This window comes from Phalangium opilio, unplaced genomic scaffold (genome assembly GCF_054372755.1).
Source record: "Phalangium opilio isolate 3A_F unplaced genomic scaffold, DU_Popi_V2 ptg000014l_1, whole genome shotgun sequence".
NCBI lineage: Eukaryota > Metazoa > Arthropoda > Arachnida > Opiliones > Phalangiidae > Phalangium > Phalangium opilio.
In genome coordinates, this window is record NW_028324149.1 from 880,601 (window position 1) to 907,953 (window position 27,353).

At 37.7% G+C, this 27,353-nt stretch overlaps 3 protein-coding genes across 6 annotated transcripts in view; 2 read left to right on the forward strand and 1 right to left on the reverse strand.

Annotated features, from left to right (window-relative positions):
- Nucleotides 1-27,353, forward strand: part of LOC149704971 (uncharacterized) — a 209,428-nt gene that overhangs the window by 64,253 nt on the left and 117,822 nt on the right. The window contains exon 1 of one of the 3 annotated variants that reach the window (XM_089865114.1): nucleotides 4,972-4,987. The exons of 1 other annotated variant lie outside the window; for it this stretch is intronic. The gene's annotated coding sequence lies outside the window, so the exon portion shown is untranslated. Of the gene's footprint in view, nucleotides 1-4,971; nucleotides 4,988-9,007; nucleotides 9,147-27,353 lie in introns of those variants that run through there. One more of the 3 variants, XM_089865113.1, reaches the window with a different exon arrangement.
- LOC149704974 (uncharacterized) lies at nucleotides 16,908-22,487 on the forward strand. The gene is made up of 3 exons (XM_089865111.1): nucleotides 16,908-17,398; nucleotides 19,347-19,791; nucleotides 19,905-22,487. Exon 3 carries the CDS (start codon nucleotides 19,915-19,917, stop codon nucleotides 21,718-21,720), a length of 1,806 nt encoding a protein of 601 aa, XP_089721237.1. The 5' UTR covers nucleotides 16,908-17,398; nucleotides 19,347-19,791; nucleotides 19,905-19,914; the 3' UTR covers nucleotides 21,721-22,487.
- LOC149704975 (uncharacterized) lies at nucleotides 22,432-26,857 on the reverse strand. Of its 2 annotated transcripts, XM_089865109.1 has the most exons (9): nucleotides 25,742-26,857; nucleotides 25,499-25,627; nucleotides 24,574-25,360; nucleotides 24,463-24,510; nucleotides 23,672-24,381; nucleotides 23,380-23,604; nucleotides 23,092-23,320; nucleotides 22,963-23,018; nucleotides 22,432-22,841 (listed from the first exon to the last, which is right to left on the reverse strand). In XM_089865109.1, the coding sequence occupies exons 1-9, from the start codon at nucleotides 25,928-25,930 to the stop codon at nucleotides 22,497-22,499; spliced, it is 2,718 nt and encodes a 905-aa protein (XP_089721235.1). In that variant the 5' UTR covers nucleotides 25,931-26,857; the 3' UTR covers nucleotides 22,432-22,496. The 2 variants fall into 2 exon arrangements, with proteins under 2 accessions (XP_089721235.1, XP_089721236.1); XM_089865110.1 differs by lacking the exon at nucleotides 25,742-26,857 and having other exon boundaries at nucleotides 24,574-25,409; nucleotides 25,499-25,623.

Consider the following 27,353-nt stretch of genomic DNA (forward strand, 5'->3'; position numbering starts at 1 on the left):
AGCCTGCATGACAGGATGACTGTCATACAAAACGAGCTCTGGCATGACATGGATGGCCAGAGACAGACAAAACAGTTAGTCAATGGTCCCTGCAGGTCTCGTGCTAGAGACCTAATTTCGCTCAGCAGATGGGATATTAGGCTGGCCACCGGTCTTCTGACCGGACACTGTCGGCTAAATAGGCACCTCCATCTGATGGGTCTTGCTGACGACCCCCTCTGCAGGTCGTGCCAGGAGAAGGAAGAAACATCCGCTCACGTACTTTGCGAGTGCGACTTCTTCGCCTCGCTTAGACTAGAACATTTTGATTCACACACTGTGGAGCCCTCGCGGGTCTCCTCTTTTACGGTGGAGCGAATTCTTCGCTACGCTGCGGCTACGGGCCTATTCAAGGCCTGATTTTGAGGTTGCACAATATGCCTTTGGCATCGGTGCTAGGGCGTGAGCCCCGCCTCATCAACAATAATAATAATGGCAGATGGCGCAGTAGTCCTTGATTATTTTGAAGGCTAATTAAATGTACTAATTATTTTGTAATAAGAGATAATTAATTTTTTCCAATAATTTTCCTTTTATATTTAGAAAAGGTATAATGTTACGTTACCTTAACTTTTCTTTTAACGAATTCCGTTGTCAACCCTAACCATCTTAACTCTTGGAGGAACGGAATTAAAAGGGGCGTGGCCATAAAGAGATAAGATTTCGATCGCGCGAAGGTCAATCTTGAGGCAGAACGGTTTAGCTTAATTAGACGGGAGCCACTAAATAGCATTTTCCAAAGTATAGCACGCGCTAGCTCGCGTGCTTTTGCGTCTCGGCAAGCAATGGCAACCGCTAGCTGCTTGCTCTTTTTTTCTTTTTTCTTTTTTTTTTTCAATTACACGGTTCAGGGAATTCTGACGTGTAGAGAAGAAGAGAGAACGTCGGAAACGAAAGCAAAAGTTAAAACTTCCCAACCCCTATGAATTTATCGTAATACTCCATGAATATAATTAGTCGCTTCCAATTTTTATATCTCATTCGGGTTTTAAGGGAAATGTAGTATATTTACGTTAAATATTCTAGTTAGATCAGGGTTAATTCTTCAAAAAGAGAAGAAAGCTGAAGGGAAGCTAACTGGAACTAATACGAACCAGAGCTATCGTTACATCCTTTTTCTTTTGCTGTGCTAAACTTATTTGCCTCCTCCTATCCTGCGCTTGGAATACGAGAGCCTGCATCTGAGAACTTGAGAAGCCAAACTAACATTCGGCGTTGAACAAAACTTCCATCCTACCCCCCCCCCCTAGGTCTTAATTTTGTATTTACGCGAATTATCTGCGAATACACTGATAAATGGGATGTATGGTTTCTTATAAATAGGAAGGTAACTTCTGAAGTATTAAAGATACTAACGCGAATACCCAAGGTGAATGTAATCTTTGATTATGTCTGTATTAACATTATCATAAATTCATAAGATATATTCCATAAGTTTGTCACTGGTTACTGAGCGCTTATCATGAAGTGACGTAGGTGAAACACCTGGTGAGACGCTGTCCAAGGCTTAGTAATGCAGACTAAATAGGAAGAGATGGACTGCAAAACCGAGTGTAGTCAATTCTCGCTTGTCGTTCTCGAATTTTCTCTCATTAAGTCTCTGGCATTACGAACTATAGGTATTGTCATACTTATGGAGCATATCTTATAAACTTATGACATTATCTACCACATAAATAATGGTGTTTCACCTTCATATCTTTCTTAGGCTGTTATCATAGCGTTATAATTATTTAAAATTCAAAAGGGGTAAGCTAACAACGATAAACTTGAATAGCCTAGGTAAAAATACATGAAAGAAAAAAACATAAATCTTTTGTGGTTCGACTTCCTACTTACTCTCCTGGGCAAGATAAATACCTCAATACCATTCGTTTTCGCAACTGATCGACGTACGGAACGCGACATTTTTCCCCCATAGGAAGAAAACTTCGCTCGGAGAAGAACAATGCTTATAAACAAAACGAAACAACAAAACAGGCGAGTGCTGAGGGAGGGTCGAACAGAGAGAAGTTATAAATATATTAAGAGAGTCCCCGATAAACCAAATGTTACACGCTTCATTGCGCCCAGCAATGCCCTGCCTTACCCGTCCGCCATCCTTCTCACTCTCTCTCTCTTCTAACCACGACGCCCCACTGCGCCCACCCGGGTTTTCCTAAATTTCCTGCCTTACCATACCTTCGTAGGCTAAGTCTTATAACAGAAGTTGGTTTTCCGAAGTGTTCTTTAGCCAGATTTCTCTAGATTCAGCAGTGAGCACGTATGAGAAGGAGGATTGAAGAGAGCAACTTCTGTCAGCCCCCTCTTCATATTTACCCCCTTTTAAATTTCCTTCTTAGAGGATCACGTGACGTCTGGCTCCTCGGATGTGCGCCGAGGTAGGTGCGCGTGCGAGAGAGAGAGATGGGGCTGTACCGTTATAGTTTCCTTCCCTCTTTGACTATTCTTTTATACGTTCTCGCTGGGTTCAGGCTCCTATCTGTATCCACGGAACTGCCTCTATTATTACCACTAATGACCGATTTTAGTTGTCAATTGAAATTTTCAAAAGTCTGGTTACGTGCGTACGTCACTTCGGGACACTCGCTTCTGACGTATAGGTTTTCCTGATAGATATAAAAGCGTTATGGCCGGTGTTGCAGCTAGGGACGAATTGCTCGCGGTATAAGAACGTATTATCAATCACAGTTGATGTCTACCCTCGATTCATCATCAAACAGATGGCAAACCCAAACGTTACTCACGCACTCCCCAAGAAAACGACTCTACCTTCTTCTTCTTATAGCTTTCTCCCTCTCTCTTTTTCTTCATCCCATTCGCTTCTCACATTTTCTTCTGAACTGATTTGTTTGGTAAAAGCACAAGGGGTAACGATTTGTTTGTGTGGTTTTGTCCTATTTATTTTCGTACAAAAGTTACAGTAAATTCTTTGCATTGTTTAATTTTTAATGTGCAGGCCTATATATTTTTTTAAATTTGAAATGTGGAAACAGTGAAACTTTATGGTCGTATAGGTTATTTTTAACTTTTATAAATACCTTAAATTCTTATATTATTTGACTTTAAAATATCTTTTAGCCTACGACTAAGATTATCTGGCACTCTCTTTACTTCCTATTTCTTTTGCTATTATCAAATTTGCAATCCTTTGACATCGTATGAAGTCTGAAGAACCTTTGTGGAAATTTCTGAGAACAAATTCTTGCCCTGGCACGAAGTAAACTAGGTATTTTAGTTTATTTAGAATCAAGACTTATGAAAAACCATTAATTACGAACCCCACATTGCAAGATCTAAATTGTTCTCCTATATTAGTCTAAGCGGTATTCGCATTAAATACTTTAATTATGATTCTTGGAACCTTCTACTGTTTTCTGGACTAGATAAAAACATTTTCAAGAATCTTACATTCTTCGTCGTGTTTAGTTCCAAAAGATGAAGATATACGAGGAAATACTCGCAGTGAAAAACGGGCAAGCAAAGGCTTAGAAACTTTATTAAAGCTTAATTCAATATCATATTGTGCGTTATGAATATCCATACACTAATTCTAGATCAGCAAGCGGAACAGTATTAGTAATTAAATTTACCAAAAATCAGAAAACAGAAACACGCGAGATCAAATGGTTAATTCGTTCACTTGTTTTAAAGTAATTAATAGAAAGTGAGGCCGAGTGAGATTCGGGTTCCTAAATCACGCCTTTCTTTTAATTCGCTCTATTTCATTAGACAAACTATTGCAGGCGCTAAATAGATCAAGTCTCTCGTATATATACATGCCCTCTCTCTTTCTAACGCTAACCACTCTTTCTTCCGGTGGTTTGACCGCTGACCAAGTGATGGGTCGACACCACACACTCGCGCTCCAAATGAATTAGAACGTCACCGTCACGTATATAAGGGCGAGGGGTCAGGCGGTCAGTTGGCGGTCACCCAATAAAGATGGAGGGGAAAACCCAAAACTTCGATCGGACGCATTCGCTAAATGTTTTCTCCCTCGTTCTATTTCACTCCCTGACCAATACGTGTTGCGGCTTTACCCCCCAACACTAGAAGGAATTAATTCAAATCCCTTATGAATATTGCTATATTTCTAATTAACTCATCCTTGAAATTAATTACGACATAAGATAAAAATTAATCACGCATTTAGATAATAAATGAAATGAAATTAGGCCCCTTTTTTATTCCAGCTAAAGCGAATAATAATGAATTTTTATTTATTTATTTTTTTATTTTCACTCTCCTCGAAATCGGATTAATTTACGGCAGGATAAATTCACTTAATCTTCCAGCCCTTAACGAAAAAGTGACGCGTATTATTATAGGTTTTCTATTCTAGAAGAAAAGAAAGGAGGAAGAGAAAGTCATTGGAAAACGCTAGAAATATATTCAAGTTAACTAGAAGTATATTAGTGGTAGTAAATAGTATTTATTATTACTGAAACCATTTTATAAGATATGTTCAAAAGGTATGACACTACCTACACAAGTTCGTAATGCTAGAGACTTACAGCTCGAGCTAGTCCAAGAACGACAAGCAAGAATTGAAGTTCTACACTCGGTTAATTTTGCAGGACTCCATCTAGTCCTATTTAGTCTGTACTAAGCCTTTGACAGCGCCTCACCAGGCGACGCTTTACTTCGAATCTATGACCTACGACACTTCATGACAGGCTCCAGTTTGTAACCAGTGACAAACTTATGGATGAACATATCTTATGAACTTATGCTGAAATAAAATGCCTTCGTGCCACGACTTACTTCAATAAACAGTCCTTTGCTTGATATAAATTCGGGGAAGACGCTGGCCAGCATTCCCTAATACTTCTTCAAAAAGTCAAGAAGTAATTTTTCTTCCGCTTTATCAACGACTTGACTCTTTTTTTTCCTTCTTCTCTTTACATCTTCTTCTCTCCTAGGCTAGAAGACCTAGGATACTAGGGTAGGTACTTTTTAAACTAAAGCGTTTTTCAACCGTGCCCTATCTTCTACGCGATCCAAAGAAGAGAGAGAGAAGATTGGATAAAGCAAAAGAAAGAAGAAAAAAAACCTCCTTAGAAACTTGGAAAACACTGGAGTCTCTTATTGAAAAACAAAACTTAATTTCTTCATTTCCCTCGTGAGATAGTGAGAGAGAGAGAGATAGAGAGAGAGAGAGAGAGAGAGAGAGAGAGAGATAGAGAGAGAGAGCGCTTCAGCTAGTTTCTTCTGATTATTTCCCGCCCTTAACTCTCCATTTCTATCTTAATGAGACGGAGGACCTTTAGGAATTAAAAGTAAGCCAAGACCATGCAGCGCGCGCTCTTGAAGTTTCTCTTAACGTTACGTTGATTCCCAAATTCCCAGCTGTTTATAAGTAGGCCCTAGTTCTTTCGCTGGTCACCTTGCATGGTTGCTAACAGAAATACCTGAATATTATTTTATATAGAAATAGTTCAGGTATTGTAACACTTTTGAGTAACACTATAAGAATTAAATTTCGCCTCCACACCCAGTGCATCCTCCCTTGTCAATATTTACGACACCATAGGCTACGTGACAATCGTCACGTAGTCGTTCGACTTTAAAGAAAAGAGTTACGCTCGTCTTAGTAGTCCTGAAGGAGCCTGCAGGTAGAAGGTGTGGCGGGAATTACTCTCTCGTCTATCGGACCTCACGATATGACCGACCGCTTATGAAACGTGCGCGAATGTCGCGCGTACGAACCAAGGACGAAATCGAAGAGCGCATCATCGAACTAATTAAATACGGTACCGTATACAGCCTTTTTATGTACTACTCAAGGAAACCAAAATCTGAGTTAAGACAAAGTGTTTACTTTTGAACTAAGAACGATATATATATATATTATGTTTTCAATGTTGGCACTTAATGCTTAGTACCCTAGACATCCACTTAAAGAATAATGAATTAACAACTTAAATAAACATAATTAAATAAAAAGTGTCACATTTTGGGGGTCCGTCCGGGATAGGGCCGCATTTGTAACTCATCGTGGGTTATTCAGACCGAAGGTGCTTATGTTTGGCCTCACCACCGCCCCTTCAACATTTCAACGTATGATTGATCGTCTCTTCGCACCATTACGTCATGAAGGAGTTAGTGCTTATCTCGACGATCTGATAGTTATATCGTCAACTTTCAAAGAACATATGGCTACCTTACATAAAGTCTTTGCGACCCTCAGTAACGCTGGCCTCACCGTAAAGGCGAGTAAAACCAAATTTTGTCAAAAAGAAGCTTCCTTATTGGGTCACCTAGTATCCGAAAAGGGCGTTATGGTAGATCCCGCGAAGACTACAGCCGTTAGCGAGTATCCCGTTCCTAGGAATGTCAAGGAATTGAGAACATTCCTGGGAATGGCTTCTTATTATCGTCGTTTTATTGAAGGATTTGCGAAAATTGCAGATCCTTTGCATGCGTTATTACATAAAGACACCGAATGGAACTGGACGCAACTACAGCAATCTGCATTTATTACCCTTAAACAATCTTTAACATCTGCCCCTATTCTCGTGCCCCTTCTATTCTAAGCCCTTCATTGTATATTGCGATGCATCGAAAACTGGGCTAGGGGCAGTACTGTGCCAGTAGGAAGGCCGAAAAGAGGTGGTCATTCAATACGCCAGCTCTTCTCTAAACACAGCCGAACGTAACTACTCCGTCACGGAACGTGAGTGTTTAGCTGTTAAATGGGCAATACAAAAATTTCGTCCCTATATCGAAGGTGGTCAGGTGGAAGTGTTTACTGACCATAGCGCCCTTCAGTGGCTTAAAGCCGCTCGTGATCCAACCGGAAAACTAGCACGATGGAGTTTGATTATCCAGCCTTACGTTTCATCCATAAAGCACGTTCCAGGTGGGAACAACGAGGTAGCGGACGCGTTATCTCGTATTCCGAGGGTTGACGAACACGAGTCGCTGGTCGATTCGAACTCTGAAACCACGGAAAATCCCACCTTGGCGTCGACAAGTTTGGATTTGGGTGTGAGTTTTGATGAGGATATCATCATCCAGGCTCAAACCGCCGACACGAAACTAACCGCTATCAGAAACTATCTTGAAAATCAAACCCTTCCACCTGACCCCCAGTTAACAGACTTGGTAAAGTCAGTAGCATCGAAATGTGCGATTATTGACAACATCTTATATAGGGATATCTTACGAGGTCAAGAGAAGGATCAATCCTATCGTATCTGGCTTCCTACGGCCTTAATTGCAACTGTCCTTCAGTTAAACCACGACATTCCCATTTCTGGGCATTTAGGGATTTTTAAAACATTGCGCCGCATCCAGTCGCGTTATTTTTGGGAAGGTATGACCCGTTCCGTTGCGCAATATGTCCGTTCTTGCGTCCCGTGTCAGACTCATAAAAATCCGCAGCGTGCACCTGCCGGATTTATGAAGTCAGCTTCTCCTTCTGACCCGTGGCAAGTAGTGTCCATAGACCTTAAAGGACCGTTTCCTGCAAGCAAGCGTGGCAATACCCAGCTTCTTGTTGTTCTCGATTGCATGACCAAATGGGTGGAGCTCTTCCCTTTGCGTCGCGCAACAACCAAGGCAATTACCACTAAATTGGTAGACGAAGTCTTCACCAGGTTTGGTGTACCCACCTCAATAATTAGTGACAACGGTAGTCAATTTTGCAGCAAAATTATGAAAGCCGTCTACGTCACTCTTGGTGTTCACCATAAATTTACCTCATTTTATAGTCCTCGCGGCAACCCTGTTGAACGCTCGAATCGCACCATTGGCACGATGATTTCCACGTACGTCACAAACAATCATCGTGAATGGGACTTAGGGTTACCGGTTACCCCAGCTCGCTATGGCCATTCGCACAGCCCCCCAGGACACGACAGGTTATACCCCTGCGTTCCTCAACTTTGGCCGTGAACTCAGAGCACCCTTTGATATAACTCCTGCTGTTTCTCCTGAGAAAAACCCCTCGACCGACAATATTCAGGCATACGCTACAACATTACAGGATCGTGTAACATCCGCAATTGATGAGGCGAAGGCCAATATGTTACTAGAACAGGACAGGCAGGCTAGTTACTTTAACCCCCGACGTCGTGATTTTGAATTTGAGGTTGGTGATTCTGTCTTGCGCAAGACTCATTTCCAGTCGTCAGCTGGTGAAAGATTTAATGCAAAACTTGCTCCCAAGTGGGATGGCCCATTTATGATTGGCGAAAAATTGTCGCCTCTAACTTATCGCTTAACCAATGTTGGTCATAAACGTACCTTAAAGGGAACCTATCATATCACCCAGTTAAAACCGTTTATTCATCGTGCCCCCCAAGGCGCCGCGCCTTCGGCCCCTGTGCCCAGTTTTGGCCGCGATTTGACTTCCCCTACTCCTAGTGCCCCGAGCATTGCTGATTCTGTAGAAAGTGACCAACTTTCATATCATCCGCGGCTGCGGCCCAGGAATAGGCTTACAAATAGGGTTATATACCCTTCTCGTATCGCGTGACCATTAATATGATTTCTTTTGATTTAATTGCTATATCTGGTCTGTTTTTGATTGATTTAATTGTTCAATATGAGTTGTTTTTGATTGATTTAATTGTTCAATATGAGTTGTTTTTGATTGATTTAATTGTTCCTTATGTTTGCTTTTTGATTTAATTGCTTTATATCTTTTGGTTTTTTTTTTGATTGTCATTGCTTGATTGATTACCCGTTGTTTTTCAATTTTTTTTGTGCGCGCCTTTGGTTTCCTTGTCTCCATCGTTGGTGTTTCCGTTCGTCGTCGAACGCGGTCGTTCGATCCTTGGTGTGGGGGAGTTGTAACACTTTTGAGTAACACTATAAGAATTAAATCTCGCCTCCACACCCAGTGCATCCTCCCTTGTCAATATTTACGACACCATAGGCTACGTGACAATCGTCACGTAGTCGTTCGACTTTAAAGAAAAGAGTTACGCTCGTCTTAGTAGTCCTGAAGGAGCCTGCAGGTAGAAGGTGTGGCGGGAATTACTCTCTCGTCTATCGGACCTCACGATATGACTGACCGCTTATGAAACGTGCGCGAATGTCGCGCGTACGAACCAAGGACGAAATCGAAGAGCGCATCATCGAACTAATTAAATACGGTACCGTATACAGCCTTTTTATGTACTACTCAAGGAAACCAAAATCTGAGTCAAGACAAAGTGTTTACTTTTGAACTAAGAACGATATATATATATATATTATGTTTTCAATGTTGGCACTTAATGCTTAGTACCCTAGACATCCACTTAAAGAATAATGAATTAACAACTTAAATAAACATAATTAAATAAAAAGTGTCACAGTATTCGTATTTAAATTCTCTTCAAGGGTATCTTCATTTCTGTAAAGACTAAAGAGATATGCGATAAATGTGATAATATAATTAAAAGAACTCGCCTCAACTTTGACCAATAATTGAAACATGAAAATTTATATCTCTAATGAATAGCTAAAATTTAATTTTGTTGGTCAAAGCACGTGATTGCGTATAAAGGTCAAAAGTTCAAGGTAGACATATACTCCAATATAATTAAAAGAAATCGCCCCAACTTTGACCAATCATTGAACCATCAAAAATTTATATCTCTTAATGAAGAGGTAAATTTTAACATTGTTCCTCAAAACACGTGATTGCGTAAATAGTTCAAAAGTTCAAGGTAGACATATACTCCAATACCAGGTGTTTAATGCGTATATTTTAACAACAGAATAGTATTGTTTATTCCTATTTACATTATATTTAACTAGGTAAAATATCGTGTAAAAGATTTTTTTTGGCCAAACTCGTTTCGAAATGGCGCGAAAATTGGTCTACAATTAAAACCGACTGTCCACCCTACAGCGTCTGGAACAGAAGCTTATTTAGAAGAGCCCCTATTACTCCAGGGAAATATCTATTTTCGCGCTCGAAAGAAAGTCAGTTCAGAAAAGGGGGAAGAAGAAGAATAAAAAAAGTCAGTTGAGATAGCGGAATTGCGTTTAAAACTAACTGTATACACTCTTAAGGTGCCCTGCATGGTAAGGTGCCACTCAAACGCCCCCTTCTCGCAGCTTCTAAGCGTCCTTTCTTAAACTCGAGTCTCCCCAGACTTCAGTAGCTTGCTGCGTGGATCTACTTCTTACTTTGGCTATTGAGGCGGAAAAGCTTGGCGTAGAGGCAGTGACTCTCTGTAAGTCTTATACCCCTGGACAGTTTAGCGATTCACCGACCGATAGGGTTAGGCTGAAGCGTAAGCTTGGCGAGCTTAATTAAGGTAAAGTAACCTATCACTCATGCTAAGATAATGAACTGTCAAGGGCCACGCTGCCAAGAGAAGGATGGGACCGTGCTTTGTACGGACGGCTCTTTTTATAGACTCATTTCATGGATATCAGAAATATACGATGTTCCCAAAAAAGGGCAGTTATAGGATCGAAGTTCAAAAATCTTAACTTCTATGACAATTTTCCCTAATGGACACCGGGGTACAAGTTATGATGAGGGTGTTAAAAGGATGGCAACCACTTAAATTTAACTTAGTAATTGAAAAGCTGAAAATGGGAGGAGCTATAGGGTGTGACGTACGAGTACCACATTGCTGGTTTAAATTGTTTAACAACTTCCAATATGGTTACCCGAAGAGATAGAAAGATGTGATGACAGAACAAAGATATTTTTAAATATCACAATACTATATGTTTTTCTCTTATATCTATGAATATCCTCTCTTTTCTCATCCAATTTTAGCTGACCAGAAACTTTTACATAAATATAAAAGACTAGCAGCTAGCTAGCTCTTCCCTAAAGTCGTGGTACTGCGTTTTTATCTCGTTGCGCCTCTCAGAGGATCTTTAAGAGCTTCCGGGATCCATCCATACGGGATTTTACGCGTCGAACCGGTTTAATTTAATAGACTAAAGTTTTAACACCGTGCAGTTACTTCATGCACTCCGTCTGGGGGTTAAGTTTTTCTTATTTTCTAAAAAATAAAATGAAGGGTTATTCGAGGTCAAGAAAATATGACTCACTCAAATCGCCTTAATACGGTGTATCCTACGCTATCCTTATACACTCACTTTCCGTTAGTCCTATTTGCTTTTGATACTATATACAGTGTGCTATTAAAATGTTGGTAGTACCGCGGGTTCTATGGAAGATTTTGAGTCAAAAATGTTAAATTATGACATTTTGACTCATCAAGGGCTGCCGTTTAAAAGTTATTAGCATTGGAGTGTTTTACGGATGACCCTTTAAATTTAATTAAGAAACTGAAAGACAATACTAATTTAATTAAGGGGTCGTTAGTAAATAAATCTAATCACAACTTTAGGGTAAAATGCATCATAGAAGTTATATTTTTGGTATCAAAATTGATTGCCCATAAAACCCGCACTGTGCATCGTTCGTTCCTATAATTACCCTTTTTTATACACCCTGTATATCTGTTTATTTTTTTCATCGCAAGATGAATAGTAATGCGAGGAAATTTCTCTAGATTGGAATACCAAATTTAATTCGAAATGTTTTCCTTAAAAAAACACCGCGAGGTGACAAACCGGCCGGATTCAACGTTTCTCTCGTTGAATCTGGTGAATTATATTTATTTTAAAAAAGAGCCTTCGGGAAATGGAAACGAGGTTTAGAAAAATCACGTAAGTGCATGAGCTTGGGAAAAAAGAATTCTTTTATTTACTTTTGATGCGCCGGGAAGACTCCACGAAACGGAGGATCTCATCTTAAATGTTATTTTGTTAAAAATAACGAATTTTCTCTGGAATGCCGCGCTCGAGATGGAAAATATAGCAATGGCTTATAGTCGTAGCTGTAGCTGACCTAGTATGTATTCATTTATCACATGAGTAATGAGCTTCTCAATTATTTTATGATATTATTTCAACTCTGCCTTTAAACTTTAAACAAATTACAAGACTATCTTTATTTTTACTTTTTTATTATTAGGCCTAGAAATAGCGTATTAAATTATGAATATTTAAAATTGAAAATCAAAGAAATTAATAACAACATTCATATTCATGTGAATATGGATTAAAACTCTTAAGTGAGATGAGAAAATTGGTTCTCTTATAATTTTTGTTTTAACGAGGTCCAGGATTATGCGTTTCACTACACGCGTATACTGAGGTTTTTGCGAATACAATTTTTGATTACAACATTTGGTTCAACATAGAAATAAAAGAATCTTTTGGTTATAGAGCGCCAGAAATGAGAACGACATGAAAACGTTGCTAAGTCTATCAGAAAAACAAATATTTTCAATCGTATTTTAGAACTAGACTAGATGGAATTGGTTCTCCTCGTTGTGTATTTTGTTCAAAAATTTTCTGTTCGTCTTGTTTTTGAAAGAACTACAAAAAACTCCGTAGAAATATAGTCTAGCTTTAACTCTTAGTTTACATTTGAATGGGTCTGAGTTTCAGTGGGGTATCCATCGCTTGGGCAAAATAGTTTGGGTGAATTTTATTTGACTATTTCTCGAGGGATAAGTCAGGAGGGGGGCGTATCTCTGGCATTTGCTAGCTGCACCACCGGGCTTTTCAACGTCATGAAACGTTGCATTGCATAGTACGGCGTTTATATGTGGAGTATACACGTTGTAAAAGTACGTCCGTTAAGGGGTTTCACGAGTGAGTTGAATAAAGGATTGTAAACAAGGCTTCCAGACCCATTTAAAACCCGGTTTCTAGAACTTGCGATTCAATCATTGAGTATTTCTACGATTGTATTGAGAAGAAATCTAGGCAAGAACTGAATAAAAACTCCCTTATTGGATTTTTTCGCTTACCATATTTAAAAAAAATTAATACTTGAAAATATTTCAAGCCATTTAACTGAATGATGACGACATAACTGCGCCATCTTGTGGTGGAAATATCTGTAGCTCACCTTAATAGTTTAGTATTTAAATTGTGGCAACTTATCTAACTTGTATCTAGTAAGAATTTTAATTTAATATATATATATGTATATGAAATAATTTCCCACCCAGATAAGTTCACTTCAATAAGGCCCTAACATCTTTATATCTTCAGGGTTTAAAAAAAATGTAGATGTGCATGTAGCATTATAAGAAAATAGAAAAATAGGTTTTGGACTGTATTCAACGTTCTCCGAAGTTTCGCTAGCCTGACCAGTATGTTGATGTCGTGCAGGCTGCGAGGGAGGCGCTACTCACTTGGGCATAAACACGGAGATTCTATTTAAATGCTAATTTAGTCCGTAAACGGAACCGTATTCCTCCTCTTTTTCAGGGCCAATCCCGCATCTAGCTTTTCTTTTCCTCATTCTAAATAGGCCGCGGAAATTATATCCCCTGCAACGCCAGCCAGAGCACACTCCCAGTTCCTTTTCAAACGTGTACACGCTTCCGTTTCGTCCCTCTTTTTTGATGATTTTTATTTTTTCAAAATTGTTTTTATTCGCGAAATGATTTTTTTTTTATTTTATTTCGATTCCAAAAGTGAATTAACGCAAAAGTTTGAAATAAATATACGTCAGTTATCTTAAGGGTGCCCCTGAGGGCAAAACCTCATAGAACATTTTCGACTCCATAGAACCATTCAACTGTACTTCGATCCTAACATCCTGTTTTTTTTTGTTAACACTTTATATAACTAAGACAGATAAAAATAACAAAACGTGAGGAGGGGCAGGAAATTGAATAATTCATTAGTTTCCGTTTAATTCACTTTCGAAATTTTTTCCCCTAGTCCTTAAACTAGTATACAATAGAGCCAACCTTCTCAAAGAGATTTCTTTTTTTCAAAAAAGTTTTATATAAGCATTTTTTTTATATTTGAAGCCAAAACCGATAGAGAACGAGAAAAAAAATATTTGCCATTCAATGTATCCCCGATTTACATTTCCCTTCTCTTTTGTTTTAACCTCGTAATAGACCCATTGAACCTTCACAAGAAACTTTGGTCAAACAAAGTTCAAACTCTTTTTGTGTTTGCAAAGACTCTGAGAGTGTGTGGGCATGCAGTTTATCTTAGAAATTCATTACCATTTTTCTTATTAATTCAAACCTCTTTTGTTTTACTTGAACTGATTTTATGAACCGATAAAATCCAGCGATGTCAAAACCCGTATTTATGAGTTGTATCAGAAGTGAGATGAGACTAGAAGTGAAGGGCTCTAGCATTGATAGTGGATCCTGGCACTAGTGAACAAATTTGAGGATTTTATGCCGCTTCCCACGCGCCTACACTACTGAGAAAAAAATTGGTCGAGTTCCAAAAACATTTCCTACCCCCTTCCCCTCAACCTAAAGCGGCCGAACACGGACGCGGCTCCTTGAATCTAGTTCGGCCGTCTACCACCGCGAGCGTCTCACGTTTTGGAGGGAAAATTCAGAAACCGCTACCAGAGGGCCAACCGTTCTTGTGTTATCAAGAATATTCACTTTCGCCGAGTGAAGAATTTGGTTCGCTCAGTACTTCTAGTCTCATCTCACATCTGGTTGTATATAGTAACGTGTGTATCAAATTATGAAGGGTAGTAGCTCCGATAACGTCGTATTTTGACGTAAAATGGAGTTAAGTTTGGCTCACGAAAGGTTTTGTTGCTTAAAAATATTAGAAACAGTTTTACCTCCTGTGGCATAGGCCAGTTGTAAAACTTTCGAATTAAATGAAACTTTCATTCAAGAAAATTAATATGTAAGGACGCTTAAATTATTCATGAATCATTTTTCATTTGCATTTTCAATTGAAAAAGAAACAACAACGTTGGATTTGCTACATTCGTAAAATTTTAGTATAATTTGATTTTTCTTTTGAAGAAAATTGTTTACTTTCGAATATACTTTATAGACCTAGTTAAGACTCAATAAACGAGGGATTCTCAGCGAATTTATTCTTTCCTTTTATTTTAATATATGGTTCCCTGGTCTTACGGTAGAAGAAATCCTAAGAAATCTCTAAGGGACTTTAAGAAATGTCGACAAAAGAGAGTCTTGATGGATTACCTTACCTAGAAAGTATGAGATAGCTCATGCCCTCCATACAAGTGTATTGAGAAAGAATGAATTTTTCTTCCAGCCACCGCGTAAACCGCGGAAAACATTAAGTCACCGCATCATCACTAAAGATAGTTAAGCTCTGTCATTTATCCCTGAACTCTGAGGTGGGGAATATATATAATATAAGTAATGAATGTCAACTCCATGAGGTCTTAGATAGAACACATGAAGTAGTAGTCTGTAAAGGCCTTCTTCGAAATTTAGCCAGTGAAATGTCCACTATAATAATAGCCCATGGAATATTCCTTTCAATATTGCCTACCCCTTTCCATCCACGAAAACCCTAAACGAATTTAACCCACTATGAAAAAAGCAAAAATAATAATAAAAAACCATACAGTAAAAAATAAATAACGCTAACAATTTAAGCTTTCCCAGTAGGGCTGACTTATAAATCTCCTAAAGTGGTAAACTTTGCCTGTACGATTCCTTCTTGCTCTTTCTCTCTCTCTGGAAGTTTAACGTCTCTTCTCTTCTAGTAGCGGTTTTGATATACTTATACATCCAGAAGATTAATAACCGTTGGACATTTATTCTCCAGGCCGAAACTCCAGAGGGAGCTGAAGAAAAACGTAAAAAACAAACTCTAGGTACAAAGATTTACCGACTTTGAAAACGACAATAATTGTAGAAAATGCCCTCCTCCAATATTTGACGGGCGAAAAACGTTACTTATTTTTATCGTGTCAAGGACTTATTGAGGTTTATTTGTGAGATAAAGAACGTGGGTTAAAGTTTTTTGTTACCAGCATCTCAAGAACGAGTACCAGATTAAATGAAACCCTCTCTGTTTTGGTTAAGGTTTTACTAGGGCTTGTTTTTTTCTTTAGACGTAACTTAAGTAAGAGCATTGTACGTCTCGCCTTTTGGATTGTCGCGAACCTTGACTAGCTGCCGAAGTGGTGGTAAGATTAAGGGTTAAGGAGAAAAGAAAAAAGGATGTTAGGACGTTAGAGACAGGAAAGATCAAAACAAGATCGCGGCCAGCACCCAACACAGGCAGGCAGTCAGACGACTTAGTGAGAAGAAAAAGCAACCATCCTTTAGTTCTGGATCGGTTGCCACTACGCTATTCTACGCTATTCCAAAGAGGACCCATTTTTCTTATAGAAAAATACTGAAAGACACGGATATGTCTAAAGTAGATGGATAAGATACTAATGGACTGAAGAGCTCCGTATTATTCTTCTTTTTTTCTCTATTGAATTGTTTTTATTTTACAGGGATGAGAGAGTGAGATGAGGCGAGATAACGCAAGAGGTTTTTCTTCTATCTCTAATAGAGCATTCCATTAATAACATTTAATTATATTCTTAAATTCCATCTACATGTTACGGTTTTGTTTATATCGACAAAGAAATCACCCCTGCATTAGGAGCACTAAATGACCCTAACCATGTTATAAAACTCTTTTATAATTAAAAAAATTATATACATTATTTCTTGAGAAAAAAACATCCAATTAAAACCTTGATACCCTCTTAACTTTAATCTGACGTCACGGATAATGTTTAGATAAATTAATTACCATATCAGCCAACGCGCAATTTAAATTTTTATTATGATAATAAAACCAAAAATTTTTCGAAAGCCGGGTTTAGTGGGAAAAGTCTTTTAATTAAGTTGTTAGGGAAGATGCCACTGCAACGAGCGAAGAATAAAATTATAGCAACTATATCTTCATCGTTTTTTAAGAAGCCTGGCCCGCTTAAAATACGGAGGCAATTAAGATAATTTGCATAGTTGCGGCTGCTCCCCTCATCCTGATGTGATTACCAAGAAAAATTATTAAGAAAGTATAGCCTATTTAATTTTTTCTCATCTTAATTTTAATTAGTTTTTCTTACGGAAACTTATTAAAAATAAAACGCCCACGCGTTTTAAGATGAGTTAAATTTAATGTTAGAATAATTCATTTCGTACCCACTGCCTACTCAAAATTAAAACCTTAATATGAAATATTAATTTGGCAGTTTTATAAACAGTGTTGCGATAAACTTTATATGAAGGTATGTAAGCAAAGATTTTTAATATAGATGAGTTAGGTATAAGTTTACATTTCTCTGATGACATGCAAAACAGTTTAAATTATGTTATCAGGTTTTCTACAAAATTACCTCGTGTTTAAAATTGCGTACTGGATTATACATTTATTTACTTTAGAAATTTTTATATCTTATTATTTGAAAGCGAAGAGAATTCCATTAACTACTTACAGAGAAACCCAGCACACAGGCGGCGTTTGGTTAAGTCCCTCGCGCCAAGAGGCAACGCTAGACGGAGCTAGAGCTCATTATACGAGGGAGATGGAAATTTTATAACCCAAGAAGGTGACCTCCCCACACTTGTGGTGTTTGCTTGTCTTCTGGAATTAATGGAATGTTCTATACTCGAGTACTTTAATTAATATCTAAAAATTAAGTAAATCAAGTTGCGCAACCTCTTCTTTTTCTTTCTTGATGACCTTAACACGATAACCATCATTCGCGGAGTCGGGTTTTCCACCTCTTTTTTTTATCCTCGCTCGTTTTAATGCGTAGACTGCCCTATTCTTTTCCTCTTAGCGCTTGTAAGCTAATGTAAACATATTTCATTTGGTGAGCAAAGATGGAGAAGAGGAAAAATACGTTAGATCGCAGTTATTAAAGAAAGGGGACAACGAAAAACTCTTTTCTCTCTCTCTCTCTCTCTCTCTCTCTCTCTCTCTCTCTCTCTCTCTCTCTCTCTCCTTTCTGAGAGAACGTCCAACACTTTATGGTATATATACTGGCGCCTAGAAAGACTCCACCGAAGTTGGGTGTTATTTTAACATACAAGTACCAAGAGGGGAGAAAATGATCTTACCTTCTCGTCCAAGATGACATAGTTGAGGAAAAATTGTGAATTGTGGGAAAATCAGGTTTGTGGGGACAGGGTGAAATTCAAATCAATCAATTTTTTCTAATTATAAGACAAATTTTAATATTGAAACATCCATGCAGGAAATACCTCCGAATTATTTTAAAATTCAAATTAGTTTGATGAGATTTCATGGGTAATTTGAAATTTGCACCTCCGACCAATCACGTAACGCCCCGCCTACTTGTTATCATAATTCACGTGACGTTCTCAATGTCGAATGATGAAATTTAGCGCGAGATTTGATAAAAATTGCGCGCGATGTTACAATCGTGGCGCGAGATAAAGAGCGTGCCACAGAATGAAGTATTCTCTTAGTAATAAACGAAGTGTAACCGAGCTTTGAACGTTCCGAACAATCTCGTCTGCTAATAGCAATCTTGAAAGCACTTTAAGAGGGTTTTCTCTCTCGAATGTAGTTTTAATAACACACTCGCTACGAGTCATTAGTCCTTTCTTTCCCCATTTTTTCTCCTTCTTCTTCTTGCACGCCATTTTTTTTGTAACCCTTTATTCTTAAGTTAAGATTCAGACTAAGAGACAATGTTGCGGGTGTTATATGTGAAGAAATAATGCCCCTACGCCCAAACGGAACGACGCACGCGGTCATTATAAACCTTTAAAGAATAAGACTGAGGGCTTGGGTTCTCCTCAAGCAGAGAGAGAGAGAAGAAAAAAAGGATATTTTTAATGCTACTAATTTCGACCCCAGCTACTTTTTATTATTTCTTTTTTTTTTCTTTAAGATTCTGGGTCCCCGGGTTCGGCAACATATGGCTTAGTTTTTACTCCTTAATGGCTAATCTACCCAATTTTTCTTTTAGTCCCCTAACCCTTGGATGGTTTTTAATTTAAACTCAAAAGGTCCTAAGTTCGAAAATGTTATTTAAATTTGCGGTGTAATGCATAATAGCAAAGTCGATAACTTTATTATAGACCCTATGGTATAAGATATATACAGACCCGAGTCTTTAAGCTTAAATTATAATTAGTTCATAAAAAGATGCCTCACTTTTGTTAATACAAACGGAAAACATTAATTTTAGCAACACTATCCGGACAAAAATTTTAATTTTAATGGAGTTAATTTCTTTTGCAGTTAAAATGTCAACCCAAAAATATATTATCTCCCCCACGACTTTCTTTCCAAAAAACACTCTAATTTAATTTTTAACCGCGTACTTTTGCTTATAATTTTGTATATAATTCAAATGGAGAATGGTGCATGGTCAAGAAAAAAAATAAATAAGGGGACAGCTTTCAAACAACGGGGCTTTAATAAATTACTACATGCACTTTCACAGACTCTCTCTCAGAAAAAAGAAACAGTAACCGACGGGTGATTCGCTTTTTGAAATGATTTCCCTTGATTTTTTTTAGGTGTCTTGAATTTTAAATTGGTTTGGTTACGGCGCATGCGCTATTCGAAAAAAAAACAGTATATGAATTTGTTTGCCGGTTTTTATGGATAAGTAGAGAAAATTTAACAAGAGTAATAGAAAGTTAGCCATTGTAACGATTATTATGGAATTTGAAGTATGTTAAAATTAGATATAAATATTTACGAATAGGTAACTTACATAAGTATTATCAGAAGGGAATAAAGGAGAAGGGAGACATAAGAGGCTGATATGGTAACGGGAGTCCGACCAACCTCAAGAAAACCGCGAAAACTTTGCGCAAGTACACAGCTTTTAACCAATTTACTGCAAATATAGTTCTTTAAGTTCTCCGCGGTATCAGGCGGCCTATTTGTCTGCTAGATTTTCATTCTCCAAAGGCTTAAGGCTGTCGATGTTTCGTTCTTGTGCAATTATAACCTCAAGTATGTATTTTATTGAAACTAATTTTTATTTTTTAATATTAATTCAGAATAATTAGTTTTCATCTATTTATTACCTTCAAATTATCTGATTTTGGTATGTTCTATCAATCTAGGGTCTTCATTATGAATTCCGACGTAATCACATCATGCACAAATATTATCATAAGTAACTGTTCAACCGAAAGGTTTTTGAAAAATATTAATGTTCCTGGAAGTGAAATAGCTTTATTGCACAATGAATTGGCTAGTCGAACAACTCAATTTGAATCTCTAATTAAGTATCTTATAAAGTTATTTTACCAAATATATGATTCTGTTAATGCTCCTAATACTTCTATCAAAAGAAAAAAAGTTAAGAGTACGTCAGAAAAAAGCACGCTCACGATTATAAATTGGTATGGTGCCATCGCGAAACATTTCTTCGATTTATCAATTTTGATCACAGAAGCTACCTCAACTGCGGCTAAGGTGTCAGACTATCAGAAACTCCAGTTATTTCATGCCTATGGATATGAAGTATTCTCTGTATCAAGACTGAAGCTACTTGGTAGAGATTTAGATGTGAATAACCAGTGTGATAACCCCGAATCAAAGACAGCAAATGATACTGATACTGGCTGCGATGATCTCATTGAAAGTATCGATTTAGATATGAATAACCAGTGTGATAACCCCGAATCAAAGACAGCAAATGATACTGATACTGGCTGCGATGATCTCATTGAAAGTATCGATTTAGATATGAATAACCAGTGTGATAACCCCGAATCAAAGACAGCAAATGATACTGATACTGGCTGCGATGATCTCATTGAAAGTATCGATGATGCAAGTGTAGAAGACAAATACGACAGAAGCTATATTTCATTTGGCGGTGGCTGCTTATCGAGTATAAGAAGAGTTTTTAAAAATCGGATTCGATTTGGAAAAGAAAAATCACTATCTGAGAAGCAAATCCTAGAAGCTAAAACACTTTACGAATTGAGCTGGATTTTCAGCATGGATGCCAAAGATAAAGTGAATTTAAATTATACGGGCATGCTTATGAGAGATGACGGTGGAATGCAGTTTCCGAGAGAGGAGCTTAAACCATTTTTACGGGAACTTAACTCGAAAGTTAGAAGCTACCTTAGTACAGAGGGTTTCTGTAAATACGGACGAGGCATTATAAAAGTAATGGCAGAAAATGTTTTCCAAGATGCCAGTCTAGTCAAGAAATTTCTTGAAAGTGCAAGAAAATTCACAGATCGTGCGGAAGAAGATTTGCATCTATTTTATAAAGAATGGACAAGAAAAATGGTTCACGCAATGTTCAATGATTGGTTAAGAGCTAAAGAATCGCAGGAAAGTGAAAACCATAAGGAAATGAGTAAAGGTTGCGCTTCTCTCAGGGATGAACTATATATTCTTTCAAAAACATCCAAAAATTCGCTTAATCAACCCCTGAATGAAGATAGCAGTATTTCAAAAAAGACCACGAAAATGTCGACAGCCACAATCTCAAAACCCAAAGTCTCAAATCCAACCGCTATACGTAAAAAGAAAACTGTGATAGAAGTGAAAAATCGCAAAGACGTGTCAAAACTGACCAAAACAGCTCGTCCAAAAACCATTGTGATAGCTCAAGATGCCATAGAACCCAACAGTACATCTGGACAATCTAAGAAACCCACAAAAAGAGGGCGTCCAAAAACCATTGTGATAGCTCAAGATGCCATAGAACCCAACAGTACATCTGGAAAATCTAAGAAACCCTCAAAAAGAGGGCGTCCAAAAAACATTGTGATAGCTAAAGATGCCTTTGAACCAAACAGTACATCAGGACGGTATGTTATCGATTGGGCGTGTTATCAAAACAGCATTGTCCAAAACGGCTTTTTCATAAACGCGTTTGCCATTATAGCCATTTCTCGTTTTAGCGCATTTTGATTACAGCGTTTATATCTTGAGCGTACGAAAGTACGCCTTTTCCAAAATATTGTTGTTTATCTTCATTAACTTCCCAAAATAATATGCCTTTTCCAAAAAATTATATTTTATATTTACTTCCGATATAACATTACTCCTTTTTGCATAATATTGTTCTCTGTCCTATAATAGATATTTCCCTCCCTATCAATCACAGTTTGGGCGGAAACAGCAACCGCTGTTTTGGGAAATAGCGCTGTATTGAGAAACGCGGAAACAGCAACCGCGGTTTTGCTTGTACGCGGTTTTGCAAACCGCTGTTTTAGGAACCGCTTTATTCCAAAACGCGCTTTTGAAAACCGCTCAACTACCCGTGAACCCATCAGGACAAGCTAAGAAACCCGCAAAAAGAGGGCGTCCAAAGAAAACCATGATTGAATCAGAAGTCACAGAAGCGCTCTCTAAACCAATGGCTAAACCGAGCGAAGTTGTGCAGCCCAAAGAAGAAATTATACATGCCTCAAATGGCAAAAAACCGAAATCGTCTAAACCATCCAAGAAGCTTAACGAAAAAGACAGTACAAATAAATCTGTGATAAATAGTTCAAATGAAACACAATCAGGTGGCGAAAAAAACTCTCTATTTGAGCCGGGACCATCCTCTGGAAGAAAAACAAGAAAACCAAAGTTCCTAGCTGACTTTAAATGCAAATTTTAATAATGACTTGACAATTAAAATGTATAACAGAATGTTTTAATTTCCAAATTAATTAAACAATTCCAAATGCTCACTGATTCTAGCTTTTCTTCACTAAACTTTGCTTAATAGCCTTACGTTTAACCACGCGTCCTTGGTTAAATTTTGAAAAGTTACGGCTAACATACAAGCGTTCGCTTCGGTAGTTTTTGCTGGAGTGATGATGGCCATGTACTTCAGCTTTAGTTTGTAAATTTTTTCGAGCGTAAGCAAAATTGGCCCCCGATAACTTTCCATTGGCATTGAACTTGTATTGTGAAAACAGCGTTTCAACAGCGCTCCCATTTAGGCGGAGAGGTGCCAGGTAATAACCTGGATAATCCTTAGTGAAGTCCTTTACTAGAGCTTTCATTCCAAAAACCATGACCCTTAAAAGATCCCACGTCTATAAGAAAACATGATATATTAATCGTTGCAAGACGTAGATGATTATTTGGCCCTTCGTCTTGATGGTACGAAATGTTCTTAACGGGTATATAACCGCAGGGTACAATTTTTACTCTTACCTGCCACGCCAAAAAGGCCTTAGTTGGATACATCATGTTAAACTTTACATCACGAGCTATAATTTGTTTTCAAACATAAAACAGTAAATCCTAAGAATTAGAGCACGTTCATGATTAGAATAAATTTACCTTTTAGATCTACTAGCCAATCCTTGAAATATTTTAACCCATTTTCCATGTTCACCATTAATGGATCTTCTAAGCTAGTGATTTTTCCTCTCTTTAGCATGCCTTTTTCAAAAAGTAAACTCACAGCTTCAAGATACTTGAACGTTGCCATTGTTTCTTCACTATCGTCTGGCTTGTCTCCGTTCTTTGGGTTTGCGTGTTCAAATAGCTCAGCCAAAACCTCATTTTGCTGAAAATAGGCAATTTATTTTTCATTGCTCTAGAGCCTTGCCTCAAACAGTTTCTTACTTGCATTATCCGAGCGGGCTTCACGTTGAGCTTGGTCCAGGCATCCCTGTCAATATAGCTTTGCACCAGGTCAGGAATGAATCTCGGAATTCCAGCCTCTCGTCTTTGATCTTCCCTTTTCTTCATTGCAATTATTGAGTCCCAACCAAATTTTATGCCATGTTTAACAAATTGTCGTGCCCCTCCTTCCTTTGATGAAAATAAGGCGTTGACAAGGCTTTTCATCTACAGTAAAGTTTGCCATATAATGGCTGGCAAGATTTTATTATTTAAAATCTTACACATTACTTACCTCGTGTGAAGGGCAGATGATCCAATGAATAAATTTATTTAGCATAAATGGGTTTCGGAAAGAAGGGTTCACTTCAATGTTGACCTCTTTTGATGCTGATATCTTCACGCCGTAAGCTCCTTGATAACCTTGCGTTTGTTTAATCAGGCTCAAATTTGACGCAGCTCCGTCACACATTAAGACAGAAACTTTAAAGTTGTGCAAGTGGAAAGCTCTTAGAACTTCAAAAAGACAAGCGGCGATGAAATGTGTGTCAGTTGTGTTCTCTGAGGCAAAATATGGTCCAACAATATCATAATCTGAGGTTAGATCCCTCCAAAGGAATTGAAGCATGTAGTTAGCTTTAGGTAAGGTTTCGGATGGTTTGAGGTCTTCGTAAATATCATCTAAGCTGGACAGCTCATCCGATGTCATGGCAAGTCCTACCAACTGGTGATTCTTGCTGTTCCAAATTACTTTTGCAGTAACTTTAACTTCATCGAAGATTAGTATTCCATCCCCCTTGGGTTCTTTTCTTCCTACAGCCAATTCTTCTTTGACGAACTCCTCATAACATAACTGCTGCTCTTGCATATAGTCAAAGTTAATACCTGGACCATCAAGATGCTTTGACATTTTCCTTTGCAAACTTCTCCAACTTGGTAAATTTAGAATTGCAAAACTTTTTAGGGCTTCGTAGGCTGCTCTGCTGCGACATGCTATTGCGAGGGCTGATAAATTGTTATATTAAAAATTATGAGAGCTTTAAATTTATTTCTCAAAAGAAATTATACCAAAAAAAAATACTGTACCTATTCGGTATGTTATCACACTCCATCTATTTCCGACCTTTCCATTACCTTTAAAATTAACAAGCATTTAAAACAAATCCACAATTAAAATAATGACAAAATAGGTCTTACAATTTCTTGATTGATCCTCTGCAAAATCTTGTCGATCTTGTTCCCTTTGTTGAGCACAATCAGTTTCCCAAATTTCTCTTAGAGATGCACTTGCTTCTGGGTTCTCATTCAAGATCTCTTCAAACTCATTTGAAAAGTCCTTTCTTATAATTTTTGTAGTTTTAAATAATTCATCGCTTTGTTTTGCATTTAACTGAAGTTCATATTCTTCACATTTTACACTTAGTTTCTTGTTTGCCTCAAAAAGCCTGTGCTTTCTGACACGCAAATGCGATCGACGCTTGTTTTGAGTTTTTGGTGATAAATATTTTAAAGGACAGTTTGATGATGGAGAGGCATAAATGCGTTTAGCACATTGCAATCCTAATTTCCTGATATGTTTGGATACATTACGACATGGGTTGCAATGACTTTTTACATTTAAATGCTTAGCTGACGCAAATTTTGATGGCTTAAACCAGATTGAGCATAGTTTGGATGATTTTCTTGAGATAGGACTCTCATAGTTTGTGATGTTTTTTGGTGAGAACTTAATTTCTGAAAGCTTTTCATGCGCTTCTGGTGTAACTCCTGCGCAAAGTGCATATCCTTCTTCAAAAATGGTTTTAAAACAATTGTATGCTTTAATCTCCATAAATTGGTCGTCTTCAAATAGGTTCTCTCTCGAACAGGCACCTTCATACGCTACAATCATGGTAGCTTCTCCATCCTCATTCACCAGGAACTTTACAGGTTCATAACCAAGACTGGGAACCAATATATCAGATCTAGTAACTTCCAAATACCGCTAGTTTAAAAATTAAAATGCGGATTTTAGCGTAACTATGGTTATATGTCTAAAAAGTAAAATTGGTTTAGCTAAGGCTGTGTTAAGTAGGGTTACATTATTTTGAACGGAATTCGTGGTGAATAAACTTGAACTCACATCTTTGGAATTAAGGGCCAGCTTCTCCTTGTAGAAAACAAACGTGCTTATTTTACATTCACTCTTCAATTTATCTAACCAACCACCAACAACAAGAAGTTTATTTTTATCTGGTGGCAGGATGTTAACCTAATTTAATTAAAAGAATCATTAAAACTCCAAGAGTATGAAATGCTTTCAAAATCTGAACATTCTAAGCAAGGTTTTTTCAATCTTAGAAGTGAAGTAAACGCCAAGGCTTACCGAATCATTTAGTTTCCTCTTCTTGTTTTCACTCTCCTGAATATTTAGGTTGTCTGTTTGTACCGATTTATTTAAACGCCTAGCTTTTCCTTCTTTAATATTTACTTGAACCGATTTAAAACTTACTTCCCGTGCATCTAAATTAATTTGCACAGCTTGATTTCGCTTAACAACATGAACTTCGGCCATTTTTATCTCCTTCAATGTAAAGTTGTAAACAAAACTACTTTTTATACGTCAACCGAGACGTCACCTTCTTATGTGACGTCACAGTTACGACAGAAGTTAGATAGCCAATCAGTGAAGGGTAGTTGATTTGAGGTTAGTAAGACTGTTGTTACGAGTGTAAAGCATTATGGAGATATAAAGCGGGTCCCTTCTCCTTTATTCCCCTCTGGTATTATTAATTATTTGAGTTTTAGATTTCTTAAGATTACTCAAGGAAAGCCGACTTTTAGGGGTAAATGATCCCATGTTGTTCGTACGGCCCCTGTAGAAATGTTTACACTGCCGCACACTGCTGTTCAGGGTGAAGCTACTTTCCAGGGGCAATGTTATTTCTATGGGACCGACTTGCAGAATTGTAAAGTCTAGCCAAATTCAACTACTGTTGCTATATTCTCTCTGAAATGATAAATAAAATTTCCCGGGGGTGGTATCAGGCATCCATTCTGTTATTTCTAATTTGTTTAGTCGTTCATAAGTAATTTTCTTACTGAAAAAAAAACACCCCATCTCGTAAAAAAAATAGTAACATGCACTTCTAAAGATGAGAAATGAGCAATGAAAATCGAGGAGTTACCCTCGTGATTAAATTTCTCCGCATCCAACATCCGTCTTATCCTCTAGCCAAGGCTTAGATATCTCTTCAAGGCCAGAGGGATGGGGAGAATATATTGTGCAGACTGCAGATGCCACGATTCAAAGCGCGTGAAATGACGAATAGGGAAGGAAGTAAGTCTTCCGCTTATTGGTTTTTAATTCTAGCAGCGGGAGCAGTCTAGGATATGATTGTGGTTTTGTCGTGAACAAAGGCTTAGTTCCTCTTCAGTCTTCTCCTCATTTTAGGCGCTGGAATCTGTGACAATAACTTACTCTTTTTACTTTTGTACCAAGTACTATCTTTTTGATGTTAGCTCCCCGTTTTAGTATACCATTTTTGATAAAGGTTAGTTCAGTGTACGAGTGCTTTAGTTGGGCTTACATTGAGATCATTTATATGAGGGAGGGGGTTTGAGATATTCATGGGAAAATTTTCAGGAGTATTTAAGGGTTAATGATCGTGCATTTTTATTGAAATGATCATGAATTTTGATGGCGATTGATCAAGGGATTTGAGGTAACTAATCAGGGAAAATGATCAACAATTGAGTGGGAAATGATCAAGGTTTTTTGGAAATAAATCAAGGAATTTTCTAAAAATTGATCCAGGGTTTTTGGAAATAAATCAAGGGTTTGGAGAAAATTGATGAATGTTTCTTAGAGAAAACAATCAGGGTCATTTTGATAAAACTGTTGGAGATATATTTAAGTATTAGGATAATTTAGGGAAAACGATCAGAGAAGAGTTTTGAAGGAAAAATAGTCAGGGAAAACCCTGAAAGTTCATACA

Excerpts from the sequence above, each read along its gene's own strand:
- LOC149704974 (XM_089865111.1), top strand. The coding sequence starts at position 19,915 with ATGAATTCCGACGTAATCACATCATGCACAAATATTATCATAAGTAAC.
- LOC149704975 (XM_089865109.1), bottom strand. The coding sequence starts at position 25,930 with ATGGCCGAAGTTCATGTTGTTAAGCGAAATCAAGCTGTGCAAATTAAT. Across the intron at positions 24,382-24,462 it reads TGTGATAACATACCGAATAG|CCCTCGCAATAGCATGTCGC; the intron begins GTACAGTATTTT and ends ACAATTTATCAG. Across the intron at positions 23,321-23,379 it reads AGCCCGCTCGGATAATGCAA|CAAAATGAGGTTTTGGCTGA; the intron begins GTAAGAAACTGT and ends GCCTATTTTCAG.